Genomic DNA, 27,926 nt, shown 5'->3' with positions numbered 1-27,926 from the left:
AGAGGTTGGGGTGTGGTGCCTGTGGATAGATGAATCAGTAAGTCTCCGCTAACCAGGCCTTAAGTCCAGTGGCCATGGTCTTGTCAGTGAGCAGCCACAGTTAGAAGGTAGGGATGTTAGGCATGTGCTTTCCTAGACTTATATTCGACTGTGTTTGTAGCTAGGAAGTGCTATGTAGTATTGTTTCTTTTTTGTTTTCCTTTAAAGTCATTTCCCCTGCCCTGAAAAAAATTTCTGGAACCTCTTGGAATCCGTAGTACAGCCTGAGGAGTCACGTCTGCCCATCCTAGAGCGCTGGGCCCCTGGAGCTTGGTTTCATGTGAACTGTCTTTCTGTGGTGGCGCGTGTGTGTGTTGGAGCAGAGGCCCTGCGCATCTTCCCTGTGGCTGGTCCTTTGTCTGTCTGTTACTGTGACAGCTTGGGGAATGGTGACACATCCCAGCATTGACGATGGCCCTAGGTGCCTTTGTCAGTAAGGCAGATGCACCATCAGCACGAGCTGCGCAAGGTGGAAGAAGCCTTGCAGGAAACATCTTTCCAAGTAACTCAGCCCCTCCTCGTGGCGGCTGCTAGTTGCTCACTTATCTCTCCAGCCCTCCCAAAAGAAAGGACAGCGTAGCTTTTTGAAAGAGGCTTAAATGCATTCCATTGGCATCTGGTTGGGTGGGATCTGGTTTCAATATCAGGGGAAAGACATGCTTGACAGAGGCTATGTCCCAGCACCCGGTTCCCTAGCAGACCCTGGAGCTGGGATCCTGGCCAAAACCTTGTTTTTGTTGGAGAGACCTAAGTGGGAAGCAGAGACGGGATTGGGATCTTGGGAAAATTCTGTTAGTGAGTTCAGCACCTCCAGGACTGCAGAGGGATGGGCCGTGCTAAACACTGAGGAGGATGCTGGAGGCTCGGTGTGCTTCGACCACAAAGGTCTCTCCGCGCAGCCCGTGCGAGAGGTCAGCAGTACACACGGGACCCAGTCCTGTTGCCGGGTTTAAAGATGTTGTCAGCGATAGCTTGGGGGCCTTTTAGCTGATGGATATCTTGGGTGTCCCCAGGAACAGCAGAGGAGACTCAGCCTGTCCTGGTGGGGAAGGAAAGGAGAGCCTCAGGAGGTTGGACACCATCTCTAGCCTCAGCTGTATTTCCAGTGTGTGTCCACAGGCCAGGAGCTACTGTTGGAATCTGGCTCTGGCCATGAGAATATTATGGCCGATTTTTCTTTCTAGCTCATGAAAGTGCTATGTTTCATGTCTTGTAGTTCTTGTGGAGAAGAACTCTCCCCAGTGTCTACTCTAGATATATGTGTGCTTTTACAAAAATAGTTACGTACAAAGAACTGATGAGTAAAATCTGGATTCTCAGTAAGATGGGATTTGAGGAACTATCCATGCAGCCTCTGACTCAGAAGCCATTGATGGTCCGGGCGCGGTGGCTCAAGCCTGTAATCCCAGCACTTTGGGAGGCCGAGACGGGCGGATCACAAGGTCAGGAGATCGAGACCATCCTGGCTAATAACACGGTGAAACCCCGTCTCTACTAAAAAAATACAAAAAACTAGGCCGGGCGCGGTGGCTCAAGCCTGTAATCCCAGCACTTTGGGAGGCCGAGACAGGCGGATCACGAGGTCAGGAGATCGAGACCATCCTGGCTAACACAGTGAAACCCCGTCTCTACTAAAAATACAAAAAACTAGCCGGGCGTGGTGGCGGGTGCCTGTAGTCCCAGCTACTCGGGAGGCTGAGGCCGGAGAATGGCGTAAACCCGGGAGGCGGAGCTTGCAGTGAGCTGAGATCCGGCCACTGCACTCCAGCCTGGGTGGCAGAGCGAGACTCCGTCTCAAAAAAAAAAAAAAAAAAAAATACAAAAAACTAGCCAGGCGAGGTGGTGGGCGCCTGGGAGGCGGAGCTTGTAGTGAGCTGAGATCCGGCCACTGCTCTCCAGCCTGGGCGACAGAGCGAGACTCTGTCTCAAAAAAAAAAAAAAAAAAAAAAAAGCCATTGATTCATCACCCTTCCCCAGCCTACCCCTAGCATGTGCATTGAAGGCCTACTAGGAGGGGTAAGACGAGGTGAATGTTCCGCCTGAAGGAGCTCTGCTGTGTCTGGTGGGCAGATGGAGATACAAGCAGCTTACACTGTGCTTTATGGTGGGTGCAAAGGCAGGAAGGATGCACAGCCTATGGTGAGATCCAGGGAGAGGTCTTTAACACAGCCCTGGATCAGGGGACTTCCTGGAGGAGATAACACTGTAGGAGCCATAGGTACAAAAGGCATAGGAGAGGGAAAGAGCTTCCTCTACGGGAGCTTCAGGCTAAAGCTGAGGAGTGGAACGAGATGAGCCCGTAGAGGCGGTTGGGGAACAGAGCATGCTGGGCCTTTTATTTTTATTTTTACTTTTTTTAAGGGCAGTGGGGACCCAGCAAGTGGCTTGGATGCAGAGTGAGTGAGAGCTTGAGTGTTGGACTCTATGTGTGGGATGAGTTTGGGGAGCAGCAGCAGCAGCATCCCCCTAACTCATGCCTGTGTCCTCCCTGGGCCCCTGAAGCCTCCCATCCATCCTGCTTGTCCTAGCTCAGTTCACCCTAATTTTCTTTCCTCCACCTTCACTTCAGACCTTGTCCTTCTAACACTCACAACGAGATTGTGTTTCCACTTAGAAACATGCTGTGGTCTTCCCCATGTTAAAAACCCTCCTCATTTCCATGCTGTCCTTTCTAGTCCCCATCTTCCTCTACCCCAAAGCTGGTTAACACAGTCTTTTTAAAAATATTGAGCAGGGGCTGCATGTGCAGGTTTGTACATGGATATATTGCATAGTGGTGGGATTTGAGCTTCCAGTGAACCCACCACCCAAATAATGAACATTGTACCAATGGCTAATTTGTCAACCCCTCACTCCCCATCCCTCCTCCCCTCTTTTGGAGTCCCCAGTGTCTATTAGGTCCCTCTGTATATCATACATGCATAAACTCTCACTTATATAACACAGTCTTTACTCCCTCCCTTTCCATCGGCCACTCAGCCCCCTTTATGCCACCAGTGACCTGCACATTGCCAAGTGCAGCAGATGCTGTCCAATTCTGGTATGATTGGAACTCTCTGCAGCACTTGACAATGTTGACCATTTCTTCCTGAAATCTTCTCTCTCAACCTCCAGGACACTGCATTCTATTTGTTCTCCTGCATCCTTCCTGTCCAGTCCTCCTGTCTTCTTGGGTTTCTCTTTCTAGTCAGCCTCTGAAAAGCCTCCCCCAGCCCTCTTCTCATGCTGTATCACATCTCTTTGGTGAAAGGTGGGATAGAATACCCCCCTATACTAAGGACTCCCAAGCCGTTGTTCTCCAGCTAGGCTCTCCAGTCAACCTATGTCCATAGCACCTGGACCCCATGGCCTGGTAAGTGACTCCATCCAGATGGCCCAGCAGACCTTAGTTCTACATCTTCTTCCACAAACCCACTATGCCCTCGTGCATTTTTATTGGATGTTGGTGGCTCAGTCATCTTTCTGGAATGCGCATGCCCCTTCTTCCTATTCATTTTCCACATGTAATCAATGAGTAAGTCTTCATGATATTACCTTCTAAACGCCACTCTCACCTGTCTCTTCCTTTCTGTCCCTACCACCACCCTATTTTCTTGTGAGATGTAAACATTCTTGCTCACTATTTAGCTCACAGGAATGCTGTATGGACTCATGAGATCTGAGTTATATTGGGTTGAGTATCTTGTGTCTTTAAGTCCAGTTTCTGGTTCTCCATTTCTTTGCATGACATGTAGGATGTTTGTTGTTTGCATTTTTGAAAATGCTTGTTAAATGAGATATGTGGGTATCTAGTGCTTTGAGCTCCTCTAGAAGGAATATACCTTTAAAGTGGCCTGTGAGTTGTATATTAAAAGTGGTGCAGTTGATATCTGGCCAAAACCCATCTTGTGATGAATCATTTTGTTTTACTGCAAGCCTACTGCGTACTTAGCACTGACATATGATGCGCTTTGTCCCAGAGCAGAGTTCTAAGATGGTTGTTAGTCATGGTACTATTTTGGAGAGAGAGAATTTCAAAGTCATTTGTTCTACACCCCACGCTGGAAGGCTGTCTGAATCTTTGGCTTTTCCTCCGTGTGTTTGGCATATCTTGTTTTTCCTTCCAATTACATCTTTGGGTGTCTTTCAACTACAGTGCAATCTGTTGATTGAGTACTCTCCCTTTCCTAATTCATCTCATTCATTTGAGGTGAATTAAGAAATGAGAGTATTTGAATTAAGTTGATTTTGATTTGCTGACATTCTTATTGAAGAGCAAATAGGACATCTGGTTTGATGAATAGCTGTGTTCCAGATCATTCATAATTTGCATTAAGATGTTGAATTAACAAGATCGAATTACCAGTGGTGAGGATTTCTGGCTTGGATCTTCTAACATTTTGAACTCTGATCAGCTGGATTTCAAACTCTTTTATTAGGGTCTGCCTTAGCCAGGGCAGTCTCTGTTTTTTTCATTCTTTGTAGATGGTAACAAAGCACTACTATTACTGAGTGTAATCTTGCTGCTGAACTCAGCAATTAATATTTCACTTGCATTGTTTCATTTAACCCAAGGGCCAGCCCTGTGAAAGCGAGAGAAGTATTATTCAAAGTCGCTCGAGGACATGGTTAAAGGGAGCAAAGTGGTTTAGACGGGGTTTTTGTAGGTTGAACTGGTGTTTAGCTTTTATCAAAGCCCTTCATTTCTCTGGTCCCATAATGATTAAGTACACCCAGTGACCTTCGGCCTTCCTCTTAATTGTGGCACATCGGACTTCTCGCTAGGAGGAATGAGAATGCAGGCCTGCCTCGTGGGGGTGATTTGGATGTCTGGTCCCCTGTGGGCTGCTCCAGGAAGTCATCATCTAAATTTGATCTAGACGGAAGGTACCCACCAGGGCTTTCAGCAGGGCAAGATGTTAACAAATGGCCTATTGGAAATCTCATCGTGTTTCGGTTTATCTGTTAACAGAAAGATGAAACCCCCTTGGAGCTGAGCTTTGAGTGAGGCTGTAGGTAAATGATGCTTATCAAGGGGGTAAGAAACACGATGGGCAAACTCACTGGGGTCAAGAAGGGGTGGAGGGAGATATTACAGTGCAGTGAGTACATTGAGCGGTTTCACCAGTGTGTGGGTGAGCTTAGTGAAGAAAAGAAGCCACATTTGTTGGCATTGTATGTGCTACATTCTGTCAAGCTTAGAATTCCACCCGAAGTTTTCAGACCAAAATCAGTGAGAAATAATTTTCAGTCCCTTGGTGTTCTATCAAAATAAAAGTGAGCTTCAAAAGCAACAGCTTCATGATCTGGCAGGATGGGAATGTGTACAGGAGACCTTGCCCAGAGAATGACTGGGGAGCAAAGGTAACAGGGGTTTAACATCAAAGGAGCCATGGGCACCTATCACAATGATTCTAATATAATTAGTTTGGCATGTAGGATTAAGTTACTGCTGCCTGCTTACAGAGTGCTCTGCTCTAAGACTTCGATCTGCACGAATTAAAATTAAATTAGTCTTTTTAGTTTGCACACATGAATAACAGAAATTTAATGGGAATTTCTCAGAACTTTGATAAGCAAGGGGTTCTACAGATATCCTCTTCATATTTACTATTCATGGTTTCTGAGCCTCTTTTGATAAGAGATTGATTAGGTTTGATAATAAAAGGAAATCTCTTAGATTTGGGGTCTCTAGGGGTTTTGATGATATTTTCTTGTCTGCACTAGGGTCTGATTGCCCTTGTATCCTCACTCATCTGTGAAAAGGAAAATCATATACAGTAGGAAAATGAAGCATCTTAATTTAACAGCAAATTGCAAATTAGTTTTTAATGGCACTAAAGCGAGCATTTGGTCTACAGTGTGATAAATTATAGAGATCTAACTATAAAATGGTAAAATGGCATCAAAACCCATCTGCAGAATCTTTGCTGAAAGGGAGATTCTTTCTAGGATTTGGAAGAAATTTATTTCATCAAGGTGCTTAAACATTAACATCAAACCAATTGAAGTGTTTCAGAATGCTAAAACTTATTGAAATTTTTATGGAATCTCAGCTGCCAATTTCTTTGTCAGAAGGGGCCAGAAACCTTTACTGACCCCAGATAAGATAGATGTTTATTGCTGTGCATTCTCTTCAAATGCTTTGTCTGCTCAAAAAGGCTGTGACTGCTGCAGGGCATGGAGTTCTCCTTCCATCACAGCTGCGGCTGCCTCAGATCTAGCCAGGGAGGCAGAGTAGTACGGCGGGCATGTAGTAAGTCCTTGGGTTTCATTTAAGGCACAGTGTTCCAGTGACTGTCAAACTCTTGATTAAAAATGGAGGCCCTGACTATTTCTGCAGGACTTTAGCCAACAGGGTGAAGTATGAGTGGATTAGGAAGCTCTCTGCAAAGGCTGCTTCACTGAGCTTTAATGAGGGAATTTGAAGGAGCTGACTCATAGCAAGGGGTCCAGTGAGGCCAGAGGTCCTCATCTACCAGGAACCCAACACCTAAAAGGCAGAGAAGTCACAGGGACACACTCAGGGACCGTCCCTGCTGGCCCATAGAGTGGCTTTGCATGAATTAGAGTAAGACACCCTTTCCTCAGGACACTTTATTACCCTCTGTTGGACAGCTGTTGTAATCAATATACAGATCCATGACAGCTGTATACAAGTGGCACCTCCTTAGCTATGGTTCTGGCCATGTCCTGGACTGCTGGCCAGGCCACCATGTGCCCACTGGGCTGGGTCAGGCAAAGATGCCCAATTGCCCATGTTTACTTTTTTTTTGTTTACCCAATAGGGATATGAAATATGAATTTTTTTCTCTTTGAACTTTTTTATTTGTAAAGTTAATTATTTAAGTAAAGGCTTTGGCTTTAATCACAGTTATTAGCATAAGAAACTATTTTTCTAGCCTAGCATCCCAGTGGGAAAAGTAGGATTGGTGAATTCAAACCTTTCTTCATTTATCTTTGGATTATAATAAAATAAAGTATTTTTAGGTAAGGCACAAAACCAGCAAGTGTCAGTAAAAGGTGAAACAGAACCAATCTACTAATTATTTCATTACAAGGCTTTAGGATTGCCACAAGTGCCATTCCTGTTCCTTCTGTTCTACTTTACATGAAAACACCCAAGGGCTTGTACTAGAAGTAACTGGTTTTCAAACTTGTAGAGAACTGGATTTTTATTTTTTAGCTTCGGGCAGGGTTTAGAGTGGTGAAAGTAATTGGGGTTTATTCATTCTTTGGGTTCATGATCAATTTATGCAGGTTTTCAATTGTAAAAATACCAATTGGGTCTTTAAAAGGCCTTTATATACTTCGGAATTTGGTTGTAAACTTGGCTTGAAATTCAACACAAGGCAGGGATTCAAAAGGGCTGAGTTTCTGAATTCTCCAAAGAACTTCATTTTGGGGTGGATTTACTTGTAAGACGATGCCAGATGTAGCAGCCTTCTTCAGAGGAAGGGTTCAGACTGCTTTTTGAAAGTGTTCTTTTTGGGGATTCAGTTTCTTTACATGTTTACAACGTTATTGGGGGTAGTGATGATGCAGGCCTCCAGTCATCACAGGGATTCCCAGAGTTCAGTGGAATTGAGATGTGGGTCTGTCTTTTTGGACACCCATCTTGGTCCACGTGGTGCAGTTCACAGCCCAACCCCTGTGGGGTTTCCCACCTTGAGCTCATTGGAAGACACCGGCGTTGCTTAGAAATTAGACCAATGGCCAGGTCTGGTGGTACAGGCCTGTAGTCTTGGCTACCTGGGAGGCTGAGGCGGGAGGATCACTTGAGCCCAGGAGATCAAGGCTGCAGTGAGCTATGAACGTGCCACTGTACTCCAACCTAAGAGACAGAGCAAGACCCTGTCTCAAAAAAAATGAAAAAGAAATTAGACCAGTGTTAATATTGAAGATCCAGAACTCCAGTCAGACTTATAATTTTGTTTGTAATCAAAATTTCTGGATAGGATTTCTAGAAAATCCCAACCTGTGGAGTTGTTTCGTACAATTCGATAAGAGGCCTGGACTGTGGACTTCTCCCTCAAGCTAATAAACTGTTCCAAAGCTGAAGAAAGGAGGCTTTTGTTTGAGAACCCTGATAGCATTCTAGGTGTTGGAGCCTGACATTCCCAACTAGGATAGAATAGCCCAGCAGCTTCTTAGCTCTCTCCTTCTCCAGCCTCCTCTTCCTTCTCTTCCCCACCTCCTCTTTTTCTGCACACATTCCCTTCTTCTTTTTCTTTATTCAACCAAGTTAATTGCCAGGCTTGATCATGGAATTAATGAATGACTAGAAAATCATCTCAGTTTTTAAAATTCAACAAAAAATTTCTCAACAACTAAGTGTCCAAGAAGACAGAATCTACATACAAGGACCTCTTAAGCCTTGTGCAAACACAAAACTGTCTTGCACTCGCATGCTGGGCTGTGTCACCTGTGTATTTGTGGATATGTGAGCCACCTGGAGCGAATACATAAACTTGTTAATAGTGAGATATATGCACAGAAAGTGCTTGCCACCAAGTGACAGTATGCCTGCTTACTCACCCTGCATCTATAGAACCATTGAGTGCTACTCAAAACTCCAGGAACTATTGACTTTGAACTGAAATAAATGAAATAAACAAACCTGTGCCTAAGTAGAGATCAATTTTCCAGCTTCTAGCTTTTTTATCACATTAGAACTAAATTATCAAGGGCCAGGTATCTCTAAAATTTCTGATGGATTTTGTAATTTTTTTTCTTTACTTCTTTAGTGAAAGTTCCATTTTGTTGCTAAAAGCCATCTTTGAAAGAGGGTTCAGGCCAGGCGCGGTGGCTCACGCCTGTAATCCCAGCACTTTGGGAGGCAGAGGCGGGTGGATCACGAGGTCAGGAGATCGAGACCATCCTGGCTAACACGGTGAAACCCCATCTCTACTAAAAATACAAAAAATTAGCCAGGCGTGGTGGCGGGCGCCTGTAGTCCCAGCTACTCGGGAGGCTGAGGCAGGAGAATGGCGTGAACCCGGGAGGCAGAGCTTGCAGTGAGCTGAGATCGCGCTACTGCACTCCAGCCTGGGTGACAGAGCGAGACTCCATCTCAAAAAAAAAAAAAAAAAAAAAAAGAAAGAGGGTTCAAATTCCACAGTGTGTCAAGCGAGCATCCATGTGCCAGGTATAGTGCCAGATGCTTTACATGCATCAGGTTCTTTAGTCCTGTGAGTTGGGAATTGTTACCCTCACTCCTTGTGCATACAGAAACAAGCTCAGAAGTATAGAAGTGTGCCCATGGTGACTTGTCTTGACCAGCCTCCAAGCTCTCTCCTCTTCTCCACACCCAGTGTGACAAGGAACCTGCTAGACAGAGGGCAAGCAAGTGAGCATGGTTCCAGCCAGTCACTGTCTACTGGGCACTCGCTGTGTGCCAGGCACTGGGCCAGGCTCTGGGAGCCAAAGGCAAATAAGGCATGGCCTCTGCTTGGCCTTCAAGGTCCCCACCTGCCTAGTCTGACTTTCCCCTGGCTGCTCCCCAGTTCCCATCCTGGACTCCTGCCAGGCTGTGCACCTCTACAGATGTGTCACTGTCTGCCGGACCACAAGACAGAGGCATGGAGGCAGGACGTGAGGGATGTTATGTTCAGGGAGTCGTGGAAGGTCCCTGCAATTGGGCCCTGCATCAGAACATGTTAGCAAGTTAGCTTGTGACCAGGTGGAAAAGGGCATTACCTGCCTTATGAAGGAGGCTTTGGGCTTTATCTGGAGGTCACTGTTAGCACTTGGGAGCATAACCATTATTTCCTCAGGGCTTGGCAGCCAACAGCCCCAAATAATGTCCTGAAAACTTTAATGCCTCAACTCTGGTGACTCCTGGAGCGCACTTCATAATGGCAGGACCCTTACCCATCTCCCCGCCAGTCATGCCTCTGACAGTTATTTCTGGGGGCCCATAGGGATACTTCCTGTTTGCATCCACAGCCCTCTCATGGTCTGGGCCTCCTAGCAAATTCAGAACCAAATCCCAGTGTGTCTGTAGGTTCAGTATATGTCAGGGGCATGGGTCAGCTCCCTAGGGTAACACGGAATGGTGTTTAAAGCTCAGGATTCTGGAGGAACAATGCAGGACTGGGGTCTGTGCCCCCAGGGACTAGGCCCGAACCCTGGCATGAATGAAAACTAAATACTAGAAGCTCATTGATTCTGTGTATATGTGTGTGTGGTGGGAGGGGAGTTGAAAGAGACTGTGGCTGTCATGTCGGCCTTAGCTGGAGCACCCTCGGACTAAAATCTCTGAACCTAGAGGCAATATGACAAGGTTGGTGGTATTGTAGGTGGCAGGTTGTGAGACTAGAAATGGGAGATAGAGAAACTGTTAGGAGGCTATTGCAGAAGTTCTAGGAGAAAAGAACAGTAATCTAAACAGTAGGGATTCGAATGGGGATAGGTAAAAGAATCAGGAATTTTTTAACCAATGGAAGCCGATTCTGAGGGTTCTAGTTTGGGCAATGAGGGCAGAAGAGATGCCAGTGACTGGGCAAAAGGGCAACGATCAGGCTTTGCAGAGGGGATGAGTTGTTTATCCATATTGACATCTGAGCTCTAATGCGGATTCCAGTAAATATCCCTACCAGGCACTGACCTTAAGGGCTGGAGATGGAGATCTGGGCATTGTCAGTACATTTCAAAAGACTCTGACCTGTGCCTTCAGCCCTGACCCCATCCAGCCCATTGCTCTCACTGCAGCCAGATTGACCTCTTTGAAAGCATCTTTTTGTATACCTTTTGCCTTCCTGGGCAAAGATTTTCAGTGACTCTGACTCTGGAGTATGACGGTCTAAACCCTCAGCCACCAATGTTGGGCTGCCCTCAGCCAGTCCTTGCGTTTCTGGATCAGGACTGCTTTGGTCACAGGTGACAGGGATTCCACTCATACTAGCCTAGCTCACAAGAGGAGTTTGCCGGCTGATGTAATCAGCTTGGGGCTTAGGGAGGTGCATGCTAGGGGTCACTTTCCATCTCTTGCTCCTCTTCTCTTTGCTTGCTGGTTTGATTCTCTCAGCACTTTGTTCTACCTGGCAGGAAACACGGGGGTGAAGCAACTTCCACGCTTCAAATCTCATGATGTTTTCACTGGAGTGGGATAGAGTACCTTCTTCGCTCAGTACCATCTAGAAAAATCCCAGGAAGAACTCTGATTGGATCAATTTGGTACAGGAGGACTTCCTGGGCCAACTAGCCATGGTCAGGAAGGTGGGGTCAGAACCACATGCTTGGAGTGAAGATGGGGCTCTCCTAGGGGGTGGCAGGGTTGCTGGATGATTATAAAATACATAACATACCATTGTTATGCCTTCGCATGCTTTAGCTGTCTCCTCCTAGCCAGAACCTTCCAGCCAAGGCCAGCTCTTTTTGTCTTCAAAAGACACAAGGAAATGTCTCTTAGCTCAAATGTCCCAAATACCCTTCCTATCCCTGTCCTTAAGTTTTATCCTCACGGTCCAACCCTGGTTCTCCAGACTTCTGTCCTCCTCCCATCTCCATGAAGCTGTTTCCAGGACACTCCTGGCCACAGTGACTTTTCTCATTTTTCCACAGGGAAAACCAAAGGACAAAGAGGTGGGGTAACTTGCCCCAGCTGCCGAGCTGGGAGGGACAGGGAGCAGATGGCAGGACAAACAGTATGCTTCTAGAGCTTGGGGTGTGTTAAACTGTTTGTGTGTCACCTTCCAAGGAGACTGTGCCTTCCTCGAGTGCAGGGACGAGGGCATCCATCCCCCACCGGCAGCCAGATGCTGGCAACTGTTTGGTCATGACAATGGATGGCCATGGCCTCCTCAGCCTCTTTCCACCCTCGTTCCTAGGCCTGGGGAAGAGTCTTTCCTGCCCATTTGCACAATTTAAAATCCTGTGGGAACTAGGAAGCCTTTCTTACAGGCAGGGATAGAGTAAAATAATTATTAATTATAATGCAAATGCCATCTTTTTGAAATTCTGCTGTCTCCTACGTGCGAATGAGTGTCCCCAGCCTCCTCTGGCCGTTTCTGACAGATCGCCCAAGTGCACCCCTCCCCATCCCCTGTCTTCAGAAGTCGAATCTCCTGCGCCTCCAGGGCCCATTGTTGTGCCTGATTTGAAATGCAGGCTCTGATGCTCACGCAGGAGACCCCGAGGTCCATTCCTCCCATGCCGGAATGGCTTTTCTTCCTTGGAGAGCTGCTGAAATGTGGGTTTCTGCATTAATCAAGGTTCCCAGCACATTTGTGGACCTGGCTCGGTGCCTCCAGAATGTGTTTTCCAATCATCTCCTGGGCCCTGGCTATTCCAGCCTGTCAAGACTGGACTTGCCGGGGCCATGTGGGGCTGCAGAGATGTGCTTTCCAGATTCAGAGTGATATTTATGATTTCTTGGAGCCAACCCCAGCAAGCTAGGACCAGCCCTCTCCGTGTAACCGAGCAGAGGTGCTGGGCCAGGCGGGCAGTGAGTGAGGATTGAAGAAACCTGTGGCAGGCAGCCTCCAGGCACTCCGCAGGCTCCAGGCTGCTTTCCTTAACTGCTTCCCTCCCAAACACCTGCCTCCTTCAACCTCCTGCGTCAGACCTTGAACAGGAAGCCTGCTTATTTTACAGAAACAGATTAGTAGCATCCTGATGAGAGTCTATTATGACAATTGACAGTGCTATGTGCCAGGGATGTTCTTAGTGCTTTCCCGATGTTGACCCATTTAATCCTTATTAACACCTCATGACATATTATCATGCCCATTTTGTAGATGAGGAGCCTGAGGCTCTACAGAGTTAATGTCACTTGCCCGAGGCCACACAGCAGGTGCGTGGCACTGTGGCCTGTGGATTGAGGTGGCTCTTAAACACCTTGCTGTAACACTTTTTGATATGAGGGCTATTAAAATGCTGGGGATAGGAAAGATGTAGCTAGACTCAGATTTTCATGAAAAGCATCAATTATAGTAACTTATTAATTTTCTAACTATCCTGCAATTTTGTTGGACAAGAGGGGGCGTCATCCACTCCCTACATTTACCCCGTTTGTCACTTTACCTACATCTCATCTCAGACCCCAGTGCTAATGACTAGGACAAACATAAACATTTCAAAGTGGGGCCATGTGAGTGGGTGACCATGTACAGTAGTTACTAACTCTCCCTCCCTTCTTTTCTTTCTTTCCTCCTGAAGGTATACTTATTATTTATGTACATAGTACCTTATCTTACTCTCCCTGTCCCTCTAAAAGGACTACTCAAATTTCTTGAAGCACAAGATATGGGCCCTGCCTGCACATTTGTCTCATTGTGGTCTCATCACGGTTGTGGGTGGATTTGGTCCCTGGAGTGAAGCTGGCAAGACCTGTGGGCACAATGTTCTTGATCCAAAGCCCAGCAGCATCCCTCCCTCCGGAGGCTGAGCCCACAGCTGCTGTGTGGGGTGAGCTCAGGATGGCTGGAGCCTCTGCTGAGGCAGCGAAAACCAACCTTGTCTCTCTGACTCCTCCTCTGCTGCCACCTCCTTCCCTTCAAGACAAAACGCTGGAAAAACAAGGAATCAGATGCCTTCTAGGAATGAGGTTCAAACTCAGGGGCAAATATTAGAGAATTTAATCTTGGAGGGAGAGTTGTATTACTAGATAATGTAATCATTATTAACGTTTATTGCATTTATGTGAGCGAATGATTATTCACAAGTTATCTTGCTCTGCCTGGCAGTTGAAGAAAATGTACAGTCCTGCATTCACCTTCAATGCCAGCTTTCTTTCTTTCTTTCTTTTTTTTTTTTTTTTTTTTGAGGTGGAGTCTCGCTCTGTCGCCCAGGCTGGAGTGCAGTGGCCGGATCTCAGCTCACTTCAAGCTCCGCCTCCCAGGTTTATGCCATTCTCCTGCTTCAGCCTCTCGAGTAGCTGGGACTACAGGCGCCCGCCACCTCGCCCGGCTAGTTTTTTGTATTTCTTAGGAGAGAGGGGGTTTCACCGTGTTAGCCAGGATGGTCTCGATCTCCTGACCTCGTGATCCGCCCGTCTCGGCCTCCCGAAGTGCTGGGATTACAGGCTTGAGCCACCACGCCCGGCCTCAGTGTCAGCTTTCTAAGAGAGCACAGCCATGTTACTCATTCTGGGTGCCACAATGCCTACTGTCCCTTGCTGACAGAGGGATTGAGGATGACTTGAGTCCAGCCCGTCCTTAAAGCACACTGAGTTCAGAAGATGTCTACAAATGTGAGAGAGCTGGAAAGGAGCTAGGAGAAAAGGCTATAGGAACTGGGGTGGATTTGAACGATGTGCTTGTGTCTATTTTTCCAAGATTGGAAGCAGTTGGAATACCTAGGACCTGACACCTTATCCTGTCTCTTCTCATAAATCATTCTGGGCTATGCAAACAATGACAATGCATGTGAATATTATGTGAGTGAATACAGTACTAATCTCTTCTGCCCTTCCCTTAGAAAAGTAGTCTGAGGAAGGGCAGGAGGATTCTTAGGGCATTCATAGAATAAATTAGATCAATTAGAGGAGACCGATAGCCACACAGAGGGGATGAAACCTTTGCTGAAGGCAGAGGCTCTGTTGTGTTACCTTAAATTGCTAGAATTTGCTTCGTAGCCAAGTCCCAAAAACTAGCCTATGCCATGAATAAAATGGTTACATTCCAGGGAGAAATCCAAATTCTTCCCACATGGCAGTAGAGAAGTGGAAGGATACACTGCCACCAGTAATTCAGGTTGTATGTGGGAAGCCTACAGAATTCTGCCAAATGTTACAGACATGCATGACCAGTCCTATGAAGCAGGAATCTCATTTCTGGTCCCTAAGAAGCACAGATATCAATCACAATGTTCTCAGAAATACAGATGGATACATTTTGCCACAATTTGTTATATCGTCACCTCTCACTAACCTGTGGGGTTTACAGTCCATCAAAATACTTATCTATAGTGGCAAAATCCCAGTTGGGAGATCCAGATCTCATAAAATACAGGCAGCTGGGAAAAATAATTGCATTAATATATGTGACAAAGGCAGTAGTGAAAGTTCTAGAAGGTTTCCACTCCCAAAATAACCACTATTTAATCATGAGGTGGGCATATGGGGTGATCCTTTTGAATTGCTTTCTTCAGTTGTCTGGCAGACTTGTCTACATCATCTGCTAAGGCAGAGGCGCCCAGCAGCACACATGGCTCCCTGCAGTATATTCGAGCCAGCCCTGACTGGCTGGAAATGGAAAGCCTTTTGCAATTGCTTGTTCACTCTGGGTTTCCCTCTCTCCCTCCCTCTCTCCCTCTCATTTTCTTCCCTCTCTCTTTCCCTCCTTCCCTTTTAAAATACAAGTCTAGGCAGTTGTGTAACCTTCAAACTTTTCATAAATTATGCAAGAGCTTAAGGGCATACTTTTTGAAGTCTGGTCTTTCATTCCAAATTATTTGAGAGCATCAATCTTAAAATCTTCATTTCTCTCTCTCTAGGTACTTTCCTAGTACCCTACCTCCTATAGTACCCTGTAGGATTCCCTCTCTGGAGTCTACAGGGGGAAAGAACAATAATTTAGAATTTTTCTGTTCTTCTGTTAGTAATATGGACAGAAGTAGCAAGGTAGTTGATTTTATATATTTTTTAACTAGTTTAAAAGCATTATCTCAAAACCTGGAATAAAAGATTAATGCATATAAAGTGCTAAAAAAAAAAAATGATAATAAGCCTTGCAGTTATGAGCAGAGCTGAGAAGGGAGCCGGGGAGAGGGAGAGGTGGCTGAGTGTTAGGACATCAGGGAGGAAGGAAAATGCAAAGATAAATATGGAAATATCTTCTTGGATATAAGCAAATAAATTTTCAATAAAGAACCATGCAAGACCTGCTGTATGTTTTCAGATCTCCACATTTTCAGAGCTCAGACCAAAAAGTGGGCCCAGGGTGCAGCACAAGGGATTTAGGCTAAGCCTGCAGACTGCCTGTCAGGGTGACTCAATGGGGGTCAGGTCACAATATGGGTTAGGATTTAGTTCAGCTGCCAGTGACGGGAACACCCACCAATCACAGGTGTCCATAAAGTAGATCACCTAGAAGACCTGGAGGCTGGCGGCCCAGGGCTGGTGTGTTGGCCCCACAGTCATCAGGGACCCAGCCTCAATCAGACCTTCGACCCAGCCATTCCTAGGTGTGGCTCCCCACTCATGGTCCAGAATGGTGTTGAGGCTCCAGCCATCGCATCTCAGCTCCTTGGTCAGAACTGAGTCCTGTGGCCACATCTCCCTGGAAGAGACAGAGATTGAGGAATGTGGTCTTTTGGCTGAATGGCAGCATGCCCAGCGAAAACAGGGCTTCAAATAACTTGAGAGAGAAAGAGAGAATCTCCATAACTAAGCAAAGTCAGCATCTTTCTCATCCTGGGGTATTTGTTTACTAAATACCCAGTGCCTGATGTTTTCAGGCATTGCTCAAGGGCGATGGGGAAAAAGTAAATGGATTTCTGTTTTCATGAAACTTACAGTCTAGTGGGAGGCAAGACAGACAATAAAAGAACAGTAAAGCGTGGCCGGGTTGACAGCCTGCGTTCCACACTCAAGCTGTCTTCAGATGAAGCTGCACAATATTAATAATGGAGCGGACGGTGTCAAACATCACCATCTAAAGCCTGTAGGCACCCTGGACAGCCAGCGTCAGCATCTCTTTGATGCAAATTCCATCTTCAGACACTCCCCAGTGAGTGTCTGCCCAGTGAGAAGAGGAGGAGGGAGAAGTAAACACATAGTAAGCCAGGGCCCCGTTTAAAAATCAGCCCCCGAGTGACTCTTCAGCTAACTCGCCTCATGGGCCAGTGTGCAAAGAAACACTAGAGGATAAGAATCTAGCCCTAAAATTCCAGGGTTTTTTTTTTGGTTGGGGGGGGGTGGAAAAGAATTTGAAGCTATTTCTTTGCTGAGGTGCAAAGTAGTATAATAGGCCAGGCACGGTGGCTCACACCTGTAATCCCAGCACTTTGAGAGGCCGAGGTGGGTGGATCGCTTGAGCCCAGGAGTTTGAGACCAGCCTGAGCAACATGGCAAAACCCTATCTCTAAAAAAAAAATTACAAAAATTAGCCAGGCATGGTGGCACGTGCTTGTAGTCCTAGCTACCAGAGAGGCTGAGGTGGGAGGATCGCTGGAGCCCAGGAGGCCAAGGCTGCAGTGAGCTGAGATTGCGCCACTGTGTTCTAGCCTGGACAACAGAGTAAGACCCTGTCTCAAAAAAGTAAAACAAATAAGCATTTTTAAAAAGTGGTGTGATAAGTAATAATCGTGTGGCTCCCTTGGGGGTTTGAAAGGCAAGCTGGGAAACTTGGGAAAACCACAGGGACACAGCCTTTTTCTGCTCATGGGACCTTTAGCAAGCGGTGCCTGGTCAGCAAGCCTGGTCTTGCTGGGAACTGGGCAGGTTTCCAGGTTCAGTTCACATGTTGTAAGTGGGCATGGCTCTAAATTAAACCTGGAGCCACTGCTGCCCACCTAGCACTCCCCGCCGTGGCCACTGTGCAGTGCCGCAGACTAGTGATTCTCAGACATCTCAGGTGAAGGGCCAGGGTTGCCTTTTTAAACTTGTTTCGGTTTCCTATCTGTCATAAAAATGAAATATTAGAAACGTGAAATAAAGACATAGACTTCTGTTATTAGATTCAAGAGACATAAAATTGCTCTGTCCATTTGCCCTAAAAGTTTCTAAAGACGGACTCAATTCCTGAACTTGAGTTTACCAACAGCAAAGAAGTCAGGGCCATCGCTACCAGCCCAAGGATTCTGCTTTGGGCCTCACTGCCCAGAGGCCCAGTATCTAAGGCCAGAAGGGAACAGCTGCCCTCCCCACGCTATGTCAGGACAGTCCTGGAGGAGAATGAGGAAGCTCTCCGCTGGGAAGAGAGCAGCCTGGGCTGCTGTGTCTTGCCACCTGTTCACCTCTCTGGCCCTTCCTGCCCAGCTGCTTGAGTAGACTGGTCAAAGGAACCTCTTGGTGGACTCTCCTACCATAGTCCCCATGTGCAGGTGAAAATTTTATTACATGGTTGCGGCCAGAGAAACGAAAGGTCACAGCTCTTTGTAATCATTATCTAGGCTCCCCTACCTGAACGCAGGCTTTAGCATAACTGGTTGGATTAGTGAAGCAGGCGGTCACCTCCAGCTGGCATGGCCTGGTGTGGCCTGGGCAGGGTGAGCTCATGGTTGACTCTGTGTTGCAGTTCTCCAAGGAGAGGCACATCATGGACAGGACCCCCGAGAAGCTGAAGAAGGAGCTGGAGGAGGAGCTGCTGCTGAGCAGCGAGGACCTGCGCAGCCATGCCTGGTACCACGGCCGCATCCCCCGACAGGTACCTGGTCTTGTCCCTTCCAGCACACACAGGGCTGCTCTCAGGCAACATACAGACTGATGATCTGCAGGGCCCCACTTCGAGGCCACATGGGAGGAAGCTCCTGTGTAACCAAAAACAGATACTCTAAAAATGGCTTCATTTAGACCCTTCTCTAAGAAGACCTTGGGAAGAGCTGAGGTCAAGAACCCAAAGCACACATCCACATGTTCAGGAAGTAGAGGGACAGCCAGCACTCCTGGGGTCTGCAAGCACAGAGCTGTGGGAGGCAGCAGCCACAGGGTCAGCAACCGGAAGAACTAGGAGGGCGGGGTATGGCCCAGGTAATTGAGCTCTTGGCCAGCTGCCAGCAGCCTCAGACCATTTTGCAGCCCCTCCTTCTCAAGGCAGTGGCTTAGCTTCGGGAGGAGAGAGGGCGGTGGCCCAGACCAACAAGGCTGCCTCTGGCCCGGTGAGCTGGCAGTTATTCACACTCTCCATGGCTTCCCTGCTGGATCCCGTGACCAGAGGTGGGGAAGAAGGGGAATTAAACCCATGACCACAGACTCGTGGCCCAGAATATACTGTGCGATCGTCATTTGGGTGATTGCCATGAATAATGTTTTTTCATTTAATACTGTAAAAATTGAAAAATAGAGTAAGTCTGCAGAATTGAGGCATAGAATTTCCCTTGGGTTTTTATTGTAAACCTGACCTGGCCAATCATTAACCAAGGACAACATGACAGGAAATGTGTGGACAGGGGCTGGGGGGAAGGGCATCATGTCTTAAGTTTTTTTTTGTTTTTTGTTTTTTTTGAGACAGAGTCTTACTCTATCGCCCAGGCTGGAGTGCAATAACACGATCTCAGCTCACTGTAACCTCTGCCTCCTGGGTTCAAGCGATTCTCCTGCCTCAGCCTCTCCAGTAGCTGGGATTACAGGCACCCACCACCACGCCCTGCTAATTTTTATATTTTTAGTAGAGACAGGGTTTCACCATGTTGGCCAGGCTGGTCTCGAACTCCTGACCTCAAGTGATCCACCCACCTCGGCCTCTCAAAGTGCTGGGATTACAGGCGTAAACCACTGCGCCCAGGCTTTTTTTTTTTTTTTTTTTTTTAATGTAGCAGATTTCTTGGCACAATCAAATAAATAATTATTATTCTGACTTTTTTTTAAGTTTAAAATTGATTGTAGAAAATATACATAGCAAAAAGAAGGAAATTAAACTCTTATCCATAATTCTCCTCATAATTCTCCTGGGGATAACCATGATGAATACTTTTGTGTACAGACATCACCCCAGGCTTTTTGAAATCAAGTATGAGATCGTACTGCATATACTTTTTTGGTAGCCCATTCTACTCACTCACTGTGTCCTGGGAATTTTCACCCACTGTAGAATATTCTTCTGCACCAGACTATGTTGTATGTCTGTCCACGGTATGCATGCACCACAATTTATTGGACACGTAGAGTGTTTCTAATACTTTGACCAACATCCTTTATGATTGCTATGTTCATACCTACAATTATTTTCACAGGCTCAATTCTAAGAAATGAAATTTCTATGTGAAAACATTTTTAAGGCAAAGATGCAATTTTAAAGTAACCATGGTAGCCTACTCTTTTGAGCTAGCAGAAGTATACTGTTGATCAAATATTGGAATGTCCCAGAAAAATTGTCAGAATTATAAAACTGATGACTATCACCACTGTCCGTCTCCTTATCATGGTCATCAAATTTGTTTATTACTAGCCATGAGTATTAATTTTCAGTGATAAATCGTTCCAAACTGGATAACTGAACACTATAACCATAACCATAATAACAAGTTATTGCTAACATTTTAGCCCCTTAAATCTTTATAGCCATTCCGTAGGTAATATCATCATTTGTGTTTTTCAGATGATGTAAGTGAGCCACAAAGAGATTATGTAATTTGTCCAGAGTCATACAGCTGAGCCAGGATGCAAACCCAGGTGGTCAGGCTACAGGAACAGCCAGGCTGTACCACATTATAAATTCTTCAGTTGCTATAAGCAGCAGCATCATGCTAGTTAACTATTTTTGAGCATCCACCGTGTTCCAGCGCTTGCATATGTTATGTATACAAATACATAACCCTCATAGTAACTGTAAGATGGACCCCAGCCTGACTTTGTTCCAGGCCTCCTAGCCAGTAATTGGTGTGTCCAGAATCCATACCCTAGTCCTGCATGCAGAGTCCTCCTCCCCACTGGTCAGGCCTGGAGAGGGGCATCTTAGGAGAGGGCCCCGAGGACGACTTCTGGACACCAACAAATACCTTCTTTCTCCTCACTCCACTTGTTGGGGAGGGAAAATCAGGCCTGCCAGGCACACGTTTTCTCATTTCTTATTTCCTGTTGCATTACGTCATTCAGGTCCGTATAAACATCATGTTCTTGTGACACCTCCCCAACCACCCTGTTTTACTGGACAGCCCTCATCCCCTCCCCAGCACTCCCTGCCTCCTTTCCTGGTTCACTTTTTCCCTGAGCTTACAACTGGCGTGCATAGCTGTTGGTTATTTATCCTCACTCAAACAGAAGCTCCCATCAAAACCAGGAGCTCCATGAGCTGGGCTCTTCGGTGCCGCTGTCACCACCGCATCCCCTGAGCCTGCAGTGGTTCTTGGCACGAGTAGGTGGTCAATGAACAGTTCTTGAATGAATGATTGGATCTCCTATGAATTTGGTATTTGAAAAACTAAAGAACTGGCCCAAGAAGAGACATAGTAGCATTGTCTTCTGTTGGCCCAGAGAAGTGGGTAGCCATAAGCTTTTAGAAGGAATGTGAATTTGCCTTTCCTACCCCTCACTCACCTTTTTGTCCCAAAGGTGTCGGAAAACCTTGTGCAGCGAGATGGCGACTTCCTAGTTCGTGACTCTCTGTCCAGCCCTGGGAACTTTGTCCTGACCTGTCAGTGGAAGAACCTCGCTCAGCACTTCAAAATCAACCGGACGGTTCTGCGGCTCAGCGAGGCCTACAGCCGCGTGCAGTACCAGTTCGAGATGGAGAGCTTCGACTCCATCCCTGGCCTGGTGCGCTGCTACGTGGGCAACCGCCGGCCCATCTCCCAGCAGAGTGGCGCTATCATCTTCCAGCCCATCAACAGGACGGTGCCCCTGCGGTGCCTGGAGGAGCGTTATGGCATCTCCCCAGGCCAGGCCCGGGAGGGCAGCCTCACCGAGGGAAGGCCAGACGTGACCAAGAGGCTGAGCCTCACCATGGGTGGCGTCCAGGCCCGAGAGCAGAATTTGCCCAGGGGAAACCTCCTCAGGTAGGTCAGGGTCTCCTCCTCAGGACTATGAGGGGCGCCGGGGGTGCCCAAGGTTAGTTAGGCAGATGAAGAATTCATCATGGAACAGAGAAATAAAAGATGTTAATAGGAATGCTGACTGTTCGCGGAATAGCAGTCATGAGGCAGTGCACGATCAGCTCCTAGCCGAGCAGGGCCAGCAATGAATGGTACAGGAGCTGAGGAAGGATTGTGGGGGCACTTACAGGGGAGACCTTGTGAAGGGGGTAGGCTTAGGCTGGTCTGATGGCTGGGGGAAATTTGGATAGATGCTGTAAAAGGCAGGGGGTGTTCCAGGTGGGAGGCACAGCATGGGCATAAGTGTGGGGACAGAAAATGCCATGAAGAGCTTGCAGTGAGTGTGCTGATGGGGCTGGAACAAAGGGTCTGTGCAAGGGACCCGTAGCAGTCGGCTTAGGGAGGTAGCCCCAGCCATATCATGGGGGCCTTAATGCCAGGTGCAGGGCTTTGAGGGAGCTGCACAGATTCAGCATAGTGAACACGGTGTCCTAAGAATAGAAATGGACAGCGATGTACTGGGGGCGAGGAGTGAGACAGGAACAGGAAACCCAGTTACTGAGTCATGGAGGGCCCTGGCTGCAGGAGTGGAGCGAAGGGAGAGTTGAGAGATGCAGGAGCCTGGCCTCCCAGGACTCTTCTGCACGTGGTAGAGTCAGAGGAGGGCACATTGGAGACCACAGGAGTGACCAGGAGGAAGGGCACTGTGGAGGATAAAACACACTTTTTCTTTTTTTTTTTTTGAGACGGAGTCTCGCTCTGTCGCCCAGGCTGGAGTGCAGTGGCCGGATCTCAGCTCACTGCAAGCTCCGCCTTCCGGGTTTACGCCATTCTCCTGCCTCAGCCTCCCGAGTAGCTGGGACTACAGGCGCCCGCCACCTCGCCCGGCTAGTTTTTTGTATTTTTAGTAGAGACGGGGTTTCACCGTGTTAGCCAGGATGGTCTCGATCTGACCTCGTGATCCGCCCGTCTCGGCCTCCCAAAGTGCTGGGATTACAGGCTTGAGCCACCGCACCCGGCCAAAACACACTTTTTCATCTGAGCTGGAAGATGTGGTTTTGTTGAGTGCCAGAGTCCAGCAGCAGTTTTGGGGTCCAGGCGATGAGTTAGGGCTGAAAACTTAAATTAGGGCTTGGTCCACATGGAAAGGGTGGTTCACTTGATGAGAACAGATGAGATGTCTAAGATAGAAGATGCAGAGAGCATGGGGCTGTATTCTGAATCGCAGGGAATGGGGGAAGAGAAGGATTCGGGGCACTTGGTGGAAAATCAGGGCTTCAAATCAGGCCTCCATGATGCTAGGCACCCAGCTGTCAAATGTCAGCGATGGTGGGCTGCATTTGTATAGGGCCGATCTTTCATGGAGCTCAGAGTCTTTGTGCATATTATCTAAAAGCACTGGGAAAGGAAACGAGAGAAAAGGCAGGCATAAGAACACAGATCCAGTCCAGCCCCTCAGTCACACAGCAGCCTGAGCCGTCTTCCAGCTTCTAATCTTATGCACGTAAACCAACATGTTTTATTCTACTCACTGGTTTTCTTTTTGGTCCATGAGGAAATGTCACAAACTGTCATTTCTATACTGCAAAACTTCGGGAGGAAAATACAGGACTCTGTGTGGAATGCAGATGACAGCTGTGTGCTGCCTGGAGGCTCTGGCACATGCTAGTCAGCATCTGGCTGGGGACCTGGTAGCCAGGCACAAATGCTGGTTCCACACTGGGCAACTGTTCAACCATAGGCAAGCGACTTGACCTTCCTGGGCCTCACCTTCTTTATCTGGAAAGATGGAGCTTGTGAGGTGTACATGATTTAATATATGCAAAGTGCTCAGAACAGTGCAGGCACATAGGAGATGCTAGGGAAATGCTCGTGATAATTATTATCTGGAGGGGAGCAGAATGTCAGACTCAGACCCAGCACAGTGGCTCACAACTGTAATCCCAGCACTTTGGGAGAATAAGGTGGGCAGATTGCCTGAGCTCCGGAGTTCGAGACCAGCTTAGGCCACATGGCATAACCCCGTCTCTACAAAAAATATGAAAATTAATATAAGGAGTTCAAACAACTCTATAGGAAAAAATCTAATAATCTGATTTTAAAAATGGGCAAAAGATTTGCTCTTTTGAGAAATGGGTATTTCTCAAAAGAAGACATACAAATGGGCTGGGCACGGTGGCTCACGCCTGTAATCCCAGCACTTCGGGAGGCTGAGGCAGGTGGATTACCTGAGGTCAGGAGTTCAAGACCAACCTGGCCAACATGGAGAAACTCCATCTCTACTAAAAATGCAAAAATTAGCCAGGTGTGGTGGTGCATGCCTGTAGTCCCAGCTATTAGGGAGGAGAATTGCTTGAACTCAGGAGGCAGTGAGCCGAGATCATGCCGCTGCAGTGGCAAACAGGCATATGAAAAGGTGCTCAACATGGTCATCAGAGAAATGTAAATCAAAACTATAACGGATATCACCTTACCCCAGTTAAAAAGGCCTATATCCAAAAGACGGGTAATAACAAATGCTGGTGAGGATTGTGGAGAAAAGGGAACCGTCTTACACTGTTGGTGGGAATGTAAATTAGTACAGCCACCATGGAGAACAGTTTGGAGGTTCCTCAGAAAACTAAAAATTGAGCTACTATATGATCCAGCAATCCCACTGCTGGGTATATACCCAGAAGAGTGGAAATCAAAGAGATATATCAAAGAGATAACCTGCACTATGTTTGTTGCAGCACTGTTTACAATAGCTCAGATTAGGAAGCAGCCTAAGTGTCCATCAACAGCTGAACAGATAAAGGAAATGTGCGTATACACAGTGGAGTACTATTCAGCCATAAAAAAATGAGATCCTGTCATTTGCAACCACATGGATGGAATTGGAGATCATTATGTTAAGTGAAATAAGCCAGGCACAGAAAGACAAACATCACATGTTCTCTCTTATCTGTGGGATCAAAAAGTCAAAACAATTGAATTCTTGGACACAGAGAGTAGAAGTATGGTGGGCCGGATGCGGTGGCTCACACCTGTAATCCCAGCAGTTTGGGAGGCCGAGGCGGGTGGATCATGAGGTCAGGAGTTCGAGACCAGCCTGGCCAACATGGTAAAACCCCGTCTGTACTAAAAATACAAAAATTAGCTGGGCATGGTGGCGCGTGCCTGTAATCCCAGCTACTCAGGAGGCTGAGGCAGGAGAACTGCTTGAACCAGAACCTGGGAGGCAGAGGTTGCGGTGAGCCAAGATCACGCCATTGCACTCCAGCCTGGGCAACAAGAGTGAAACTCTGTCTCAAAAAAAAAAAAAAAAGGATGGTTAGCAGAGCCTGGGAAGGGTAGTAGTGGGTAGGGAGTCAGGGGTGGGAGGGAGGTGGGGACGGTTAATGGGTACAAAAAAATTTGGAAAGAATCAGACCTATTTGATAACACAATAGGGTGACTATAGTCAAAACAACTTAATTATATATTTTAAAATAAAGAGTGTAATTGGATTGTTTGTAACTCAAAGGATAAATGCTTGAGGGTGTGGATACCCCATTCGCCATGATGTGCTTATTTCACATTGAATGCCTGTATCAAAAGATCTCATGTACTCCAGAAATATATACACCTATGTATCCACAAAGTTGTTTTAAATATAAAAATTAGATGGGCGTGGTGGTATGTGCCTGTGGTCCCAGCTATTGGAGAGGCTGAGGTGGGAGGATTGCTTGAGCTTGGGAGGTTGAAGTTGCGGTGAGCCATGACCATGCCACTACACTGCAGCCTGGGCAACAGAGCGAGACCCTGTCTCAAAACAAACAAAAAATCAGGGCAATTGCAAGGAGGGAGGCAAGATCTGATATTTAGAAATCCTCCTTTTCATAGTAATAGGATTGGACTTGAGATCCCCTACAGTGTTACAAGGGGTACGTTTTCTTCTTTCCTTTGGGAGGGATTGGCTGCTGAATGGTTGAAGCAGGGAATTAATGTCATGCACAGAGTGGGAGTGTATTCGGCAAGATAACAGAACCACTGCTGTGGGGAAGGCCTTCTAGTTGGCCCTGAATGAGCCTAGTTTAAAAACTTTCTAAGATAAGAAATGAAAAAAAGACTAAGAAAGTCTCTAAGTCAACAAGTCAGGCCTCATAGAGCCACTTTTCTGTGTGCCCTTTGGAATGCAGATCCTCCTAGAACTTGTCACCACTTTGTACAGGCAGCACGCCCAGAAATGTTTAAGTGGGAGGAGGGGAAAAGATGGCCTATGGCCTGCTGCCCTGCCCCAAGGTCCTTCAGTGGCTGGCTCCCTTATGCAGCTCTGGCCAGGTGCCACCTGCCCTGACGTGGGTCCTGCTAGTTGGCTGGCTGGTGGCCTGCCCTGGGCAAAGGTGTGTGTTCACAGGCAGGTTGCATTCCAAGCCCTGCCGTTCTGGCCCCTGGAGTCCAGCCGCAGTGGTCACTACTTCAATATCACTTCTCAGGAGTCATTTCCTTTTGTAATCTGCCCTCGGTCTTGCCTTATCTTCGAAAGGTTGCTGGAATTTCCCTGTTGCTCGGAGTTTGGGGGTGTTTTGATTTGTTTTTTCTTTGGTGCTTGTAAAGGTAGGAAAGAACTTCATGATTTCTGTAACATAAGAATGTTTTGTGCTTATGGGAAGGCCAATTAGAGTTCATGACAACTTGGCTGGTGCAGTGCCTCCGTCTCTAGCTAGGGAGATTCTGGTGCTTGGTGCTGGAGAAATTCCCAATTTGAGTTGGAAAGGGACAGAAGGAATAACAGCGAGTGTGTTGAAAGTTACCTTCCACCTTTTCCTTGTGTGGTTACGCAGCGTGCCTCCCAACTGCTGCTTGGTGACCATGCCGGTGCCTTTCCCAGTTCAGCAGGAGGAGGCTGTGTGGGGGGTCCCCCCAGAGCAGCCAGGAGGTTGGGGATGGCAGCCTCCCCAGGCAGTCCTGCAGGTTATTTGGGGGATGCTGAGATTTGCACCAAAATGGAAGTTTCCCCACAGCTTCCTTCCTAACTGTAACACTGTGGAGCATGTGGAAAATGCATGTTAGTTAGGCAAGCCATTCCCTCCGGGCCTGTAAGTAATTTTGGGCTCTGTTAAAAGTCCACATTCCAGTTCATCAGATTTTCCCAGGGAGTATCGTAAAACTTTTACCCTACTCTGTTCAACAGGATGGAACGGCCCAGGGGAGGCATCCTAGGACTTAGCTGCATTGCTCATGGGGACAGGGGGATAGAGCACACACAGTCATATATTAATCACCCCATCAGTAATTTGTTTCTCCAGCAGACATTCCTATACATTTAGGGTATGCTGTAGCACTCTTGTTCCGAGCAGTTTTCTGTTTTTTTTGTTTAAGTTCCCATGGCATTGCCTAAAGGTTTTAGTTTACACTTTAATACATGTTTCCGTCCTATTTGTCTTTTGCTTCAGAAACAAAGAAAAGAGTGGTAGCCAGCCAGCCTGCCTGGATCACATGCAGGACAGAAGAGCCTTGTCCCTCAAAGCCCACCAGTCAGAGAGCTACCTGCCGATTGGTATGTTTCGGGGAATTTTCAGGGAGAACGTCAGTGTGACTCTGGTTTCCTTCAAGCTGTTACCCTGCCCCATCTAGTCATCTCATTTGAAACCGACACTTGCCTCAGCTTGCAGCCTGAAGGGGAATGGGTTTGCAGAATTATATCCAGCTGGGAAGCACTGAGCTAGACACTGTATGCCAGCTTTTAGGCCTAGTAGCAAGCCTTCAGAGTAGGCATGATTATTGCCATTTGACAGCTGAGGAAACTGAGGCACAGACAGGTTAAGTAACTTGTCCAGAATCACCCAGCATTTGAACCCAGGTTTTCTGATTCAAGCCCATTTGAAAACTGGTAGACTTCATGACAAATGAGCCTACTCCCTTTTCCCGGGTGGGTGGGTGGATCCTGGGGCTTTTGGCAGAACAGCTGTCCAGGCCAACTCCCCTTCCCCTCCATTCTGCTTTCAAGGCCGGAAGAGTGATAAGGTATGGGGTGTGGGGAGACCTACCAAGCAGTTACATTTGTAGGACGGGGGGTTGTTTTTCATCATTTTCATAACTGACTTTCCCTGGGACCACAAAGGGATTTTCCTAATACCCCTGCATAAACTACTTCCGTGTGGGTTACCCCAATGCCTTTTCTTCCTTCCCTGTCTCCAGCTCTCCCTTGGAAGCTGGCTGGGATCCATCCTTTGACAGTGGCGTTTTAGGTGGCTAACAACTTCTGTTTCTTAGGGCAAGATTACATTATTTGTGCCCTCCTCACTCATATA

At 47.1% G+C, this 27,926-nt stretch overlaps 1 protein-coding gene across 3 annotated transcripts in view; it reads left to right on the top strand.

The window, feature by feature from the left end:
* The window catches only part of BCAR3 (BCAR3 adaptor protein, NSP family member), a 121,331-nt gene that overhangs the window by 73,165 nt on the left and 20,240 nt on the right, over positions 1-27,926 (top strand). For 2 of the 3 annotated variants that reach the window (XM_050807188.1, XM_050807178.1), the window contains 3 exons: positions 18,201-18,329; positions 21,173-21,615; positions 27,069-27,172. In XM_050807188.1, the coding sequence (XP_050663145.1) occupies positions 18,201-18,329; positions 21,173-21,615; positions 27,069-27,172 (676 nt within the window). Of the gene's footprint in view, positions 1-18,200; positions 18,330-21,172; positions 21,616-25,972; positions 26,230-27,068; positions 27,173-27,926 lie in introns of those variants that run through there. The other variant, XM_050807197.1, reaches the window with a different exon arrangement.

The sequence above is a fragment of the Macaca thibetana genome, chromosome 1 (genome assembly GCF_024542745.1).
Source record: "Macaca thibetana thibetana isolate TM-01 chromosome 1, ASM2454274v1, whole genome shotgun sequence".
Lineage (NCBI taxonomy): Eukaryota > Metazoa > Chordata > Mammalia > Primates > Cercopithecidae > Macaca > Macaca thibetana.
This window is presented reverse-complemented; position numbering and strand designations above follow the sequence as displayed.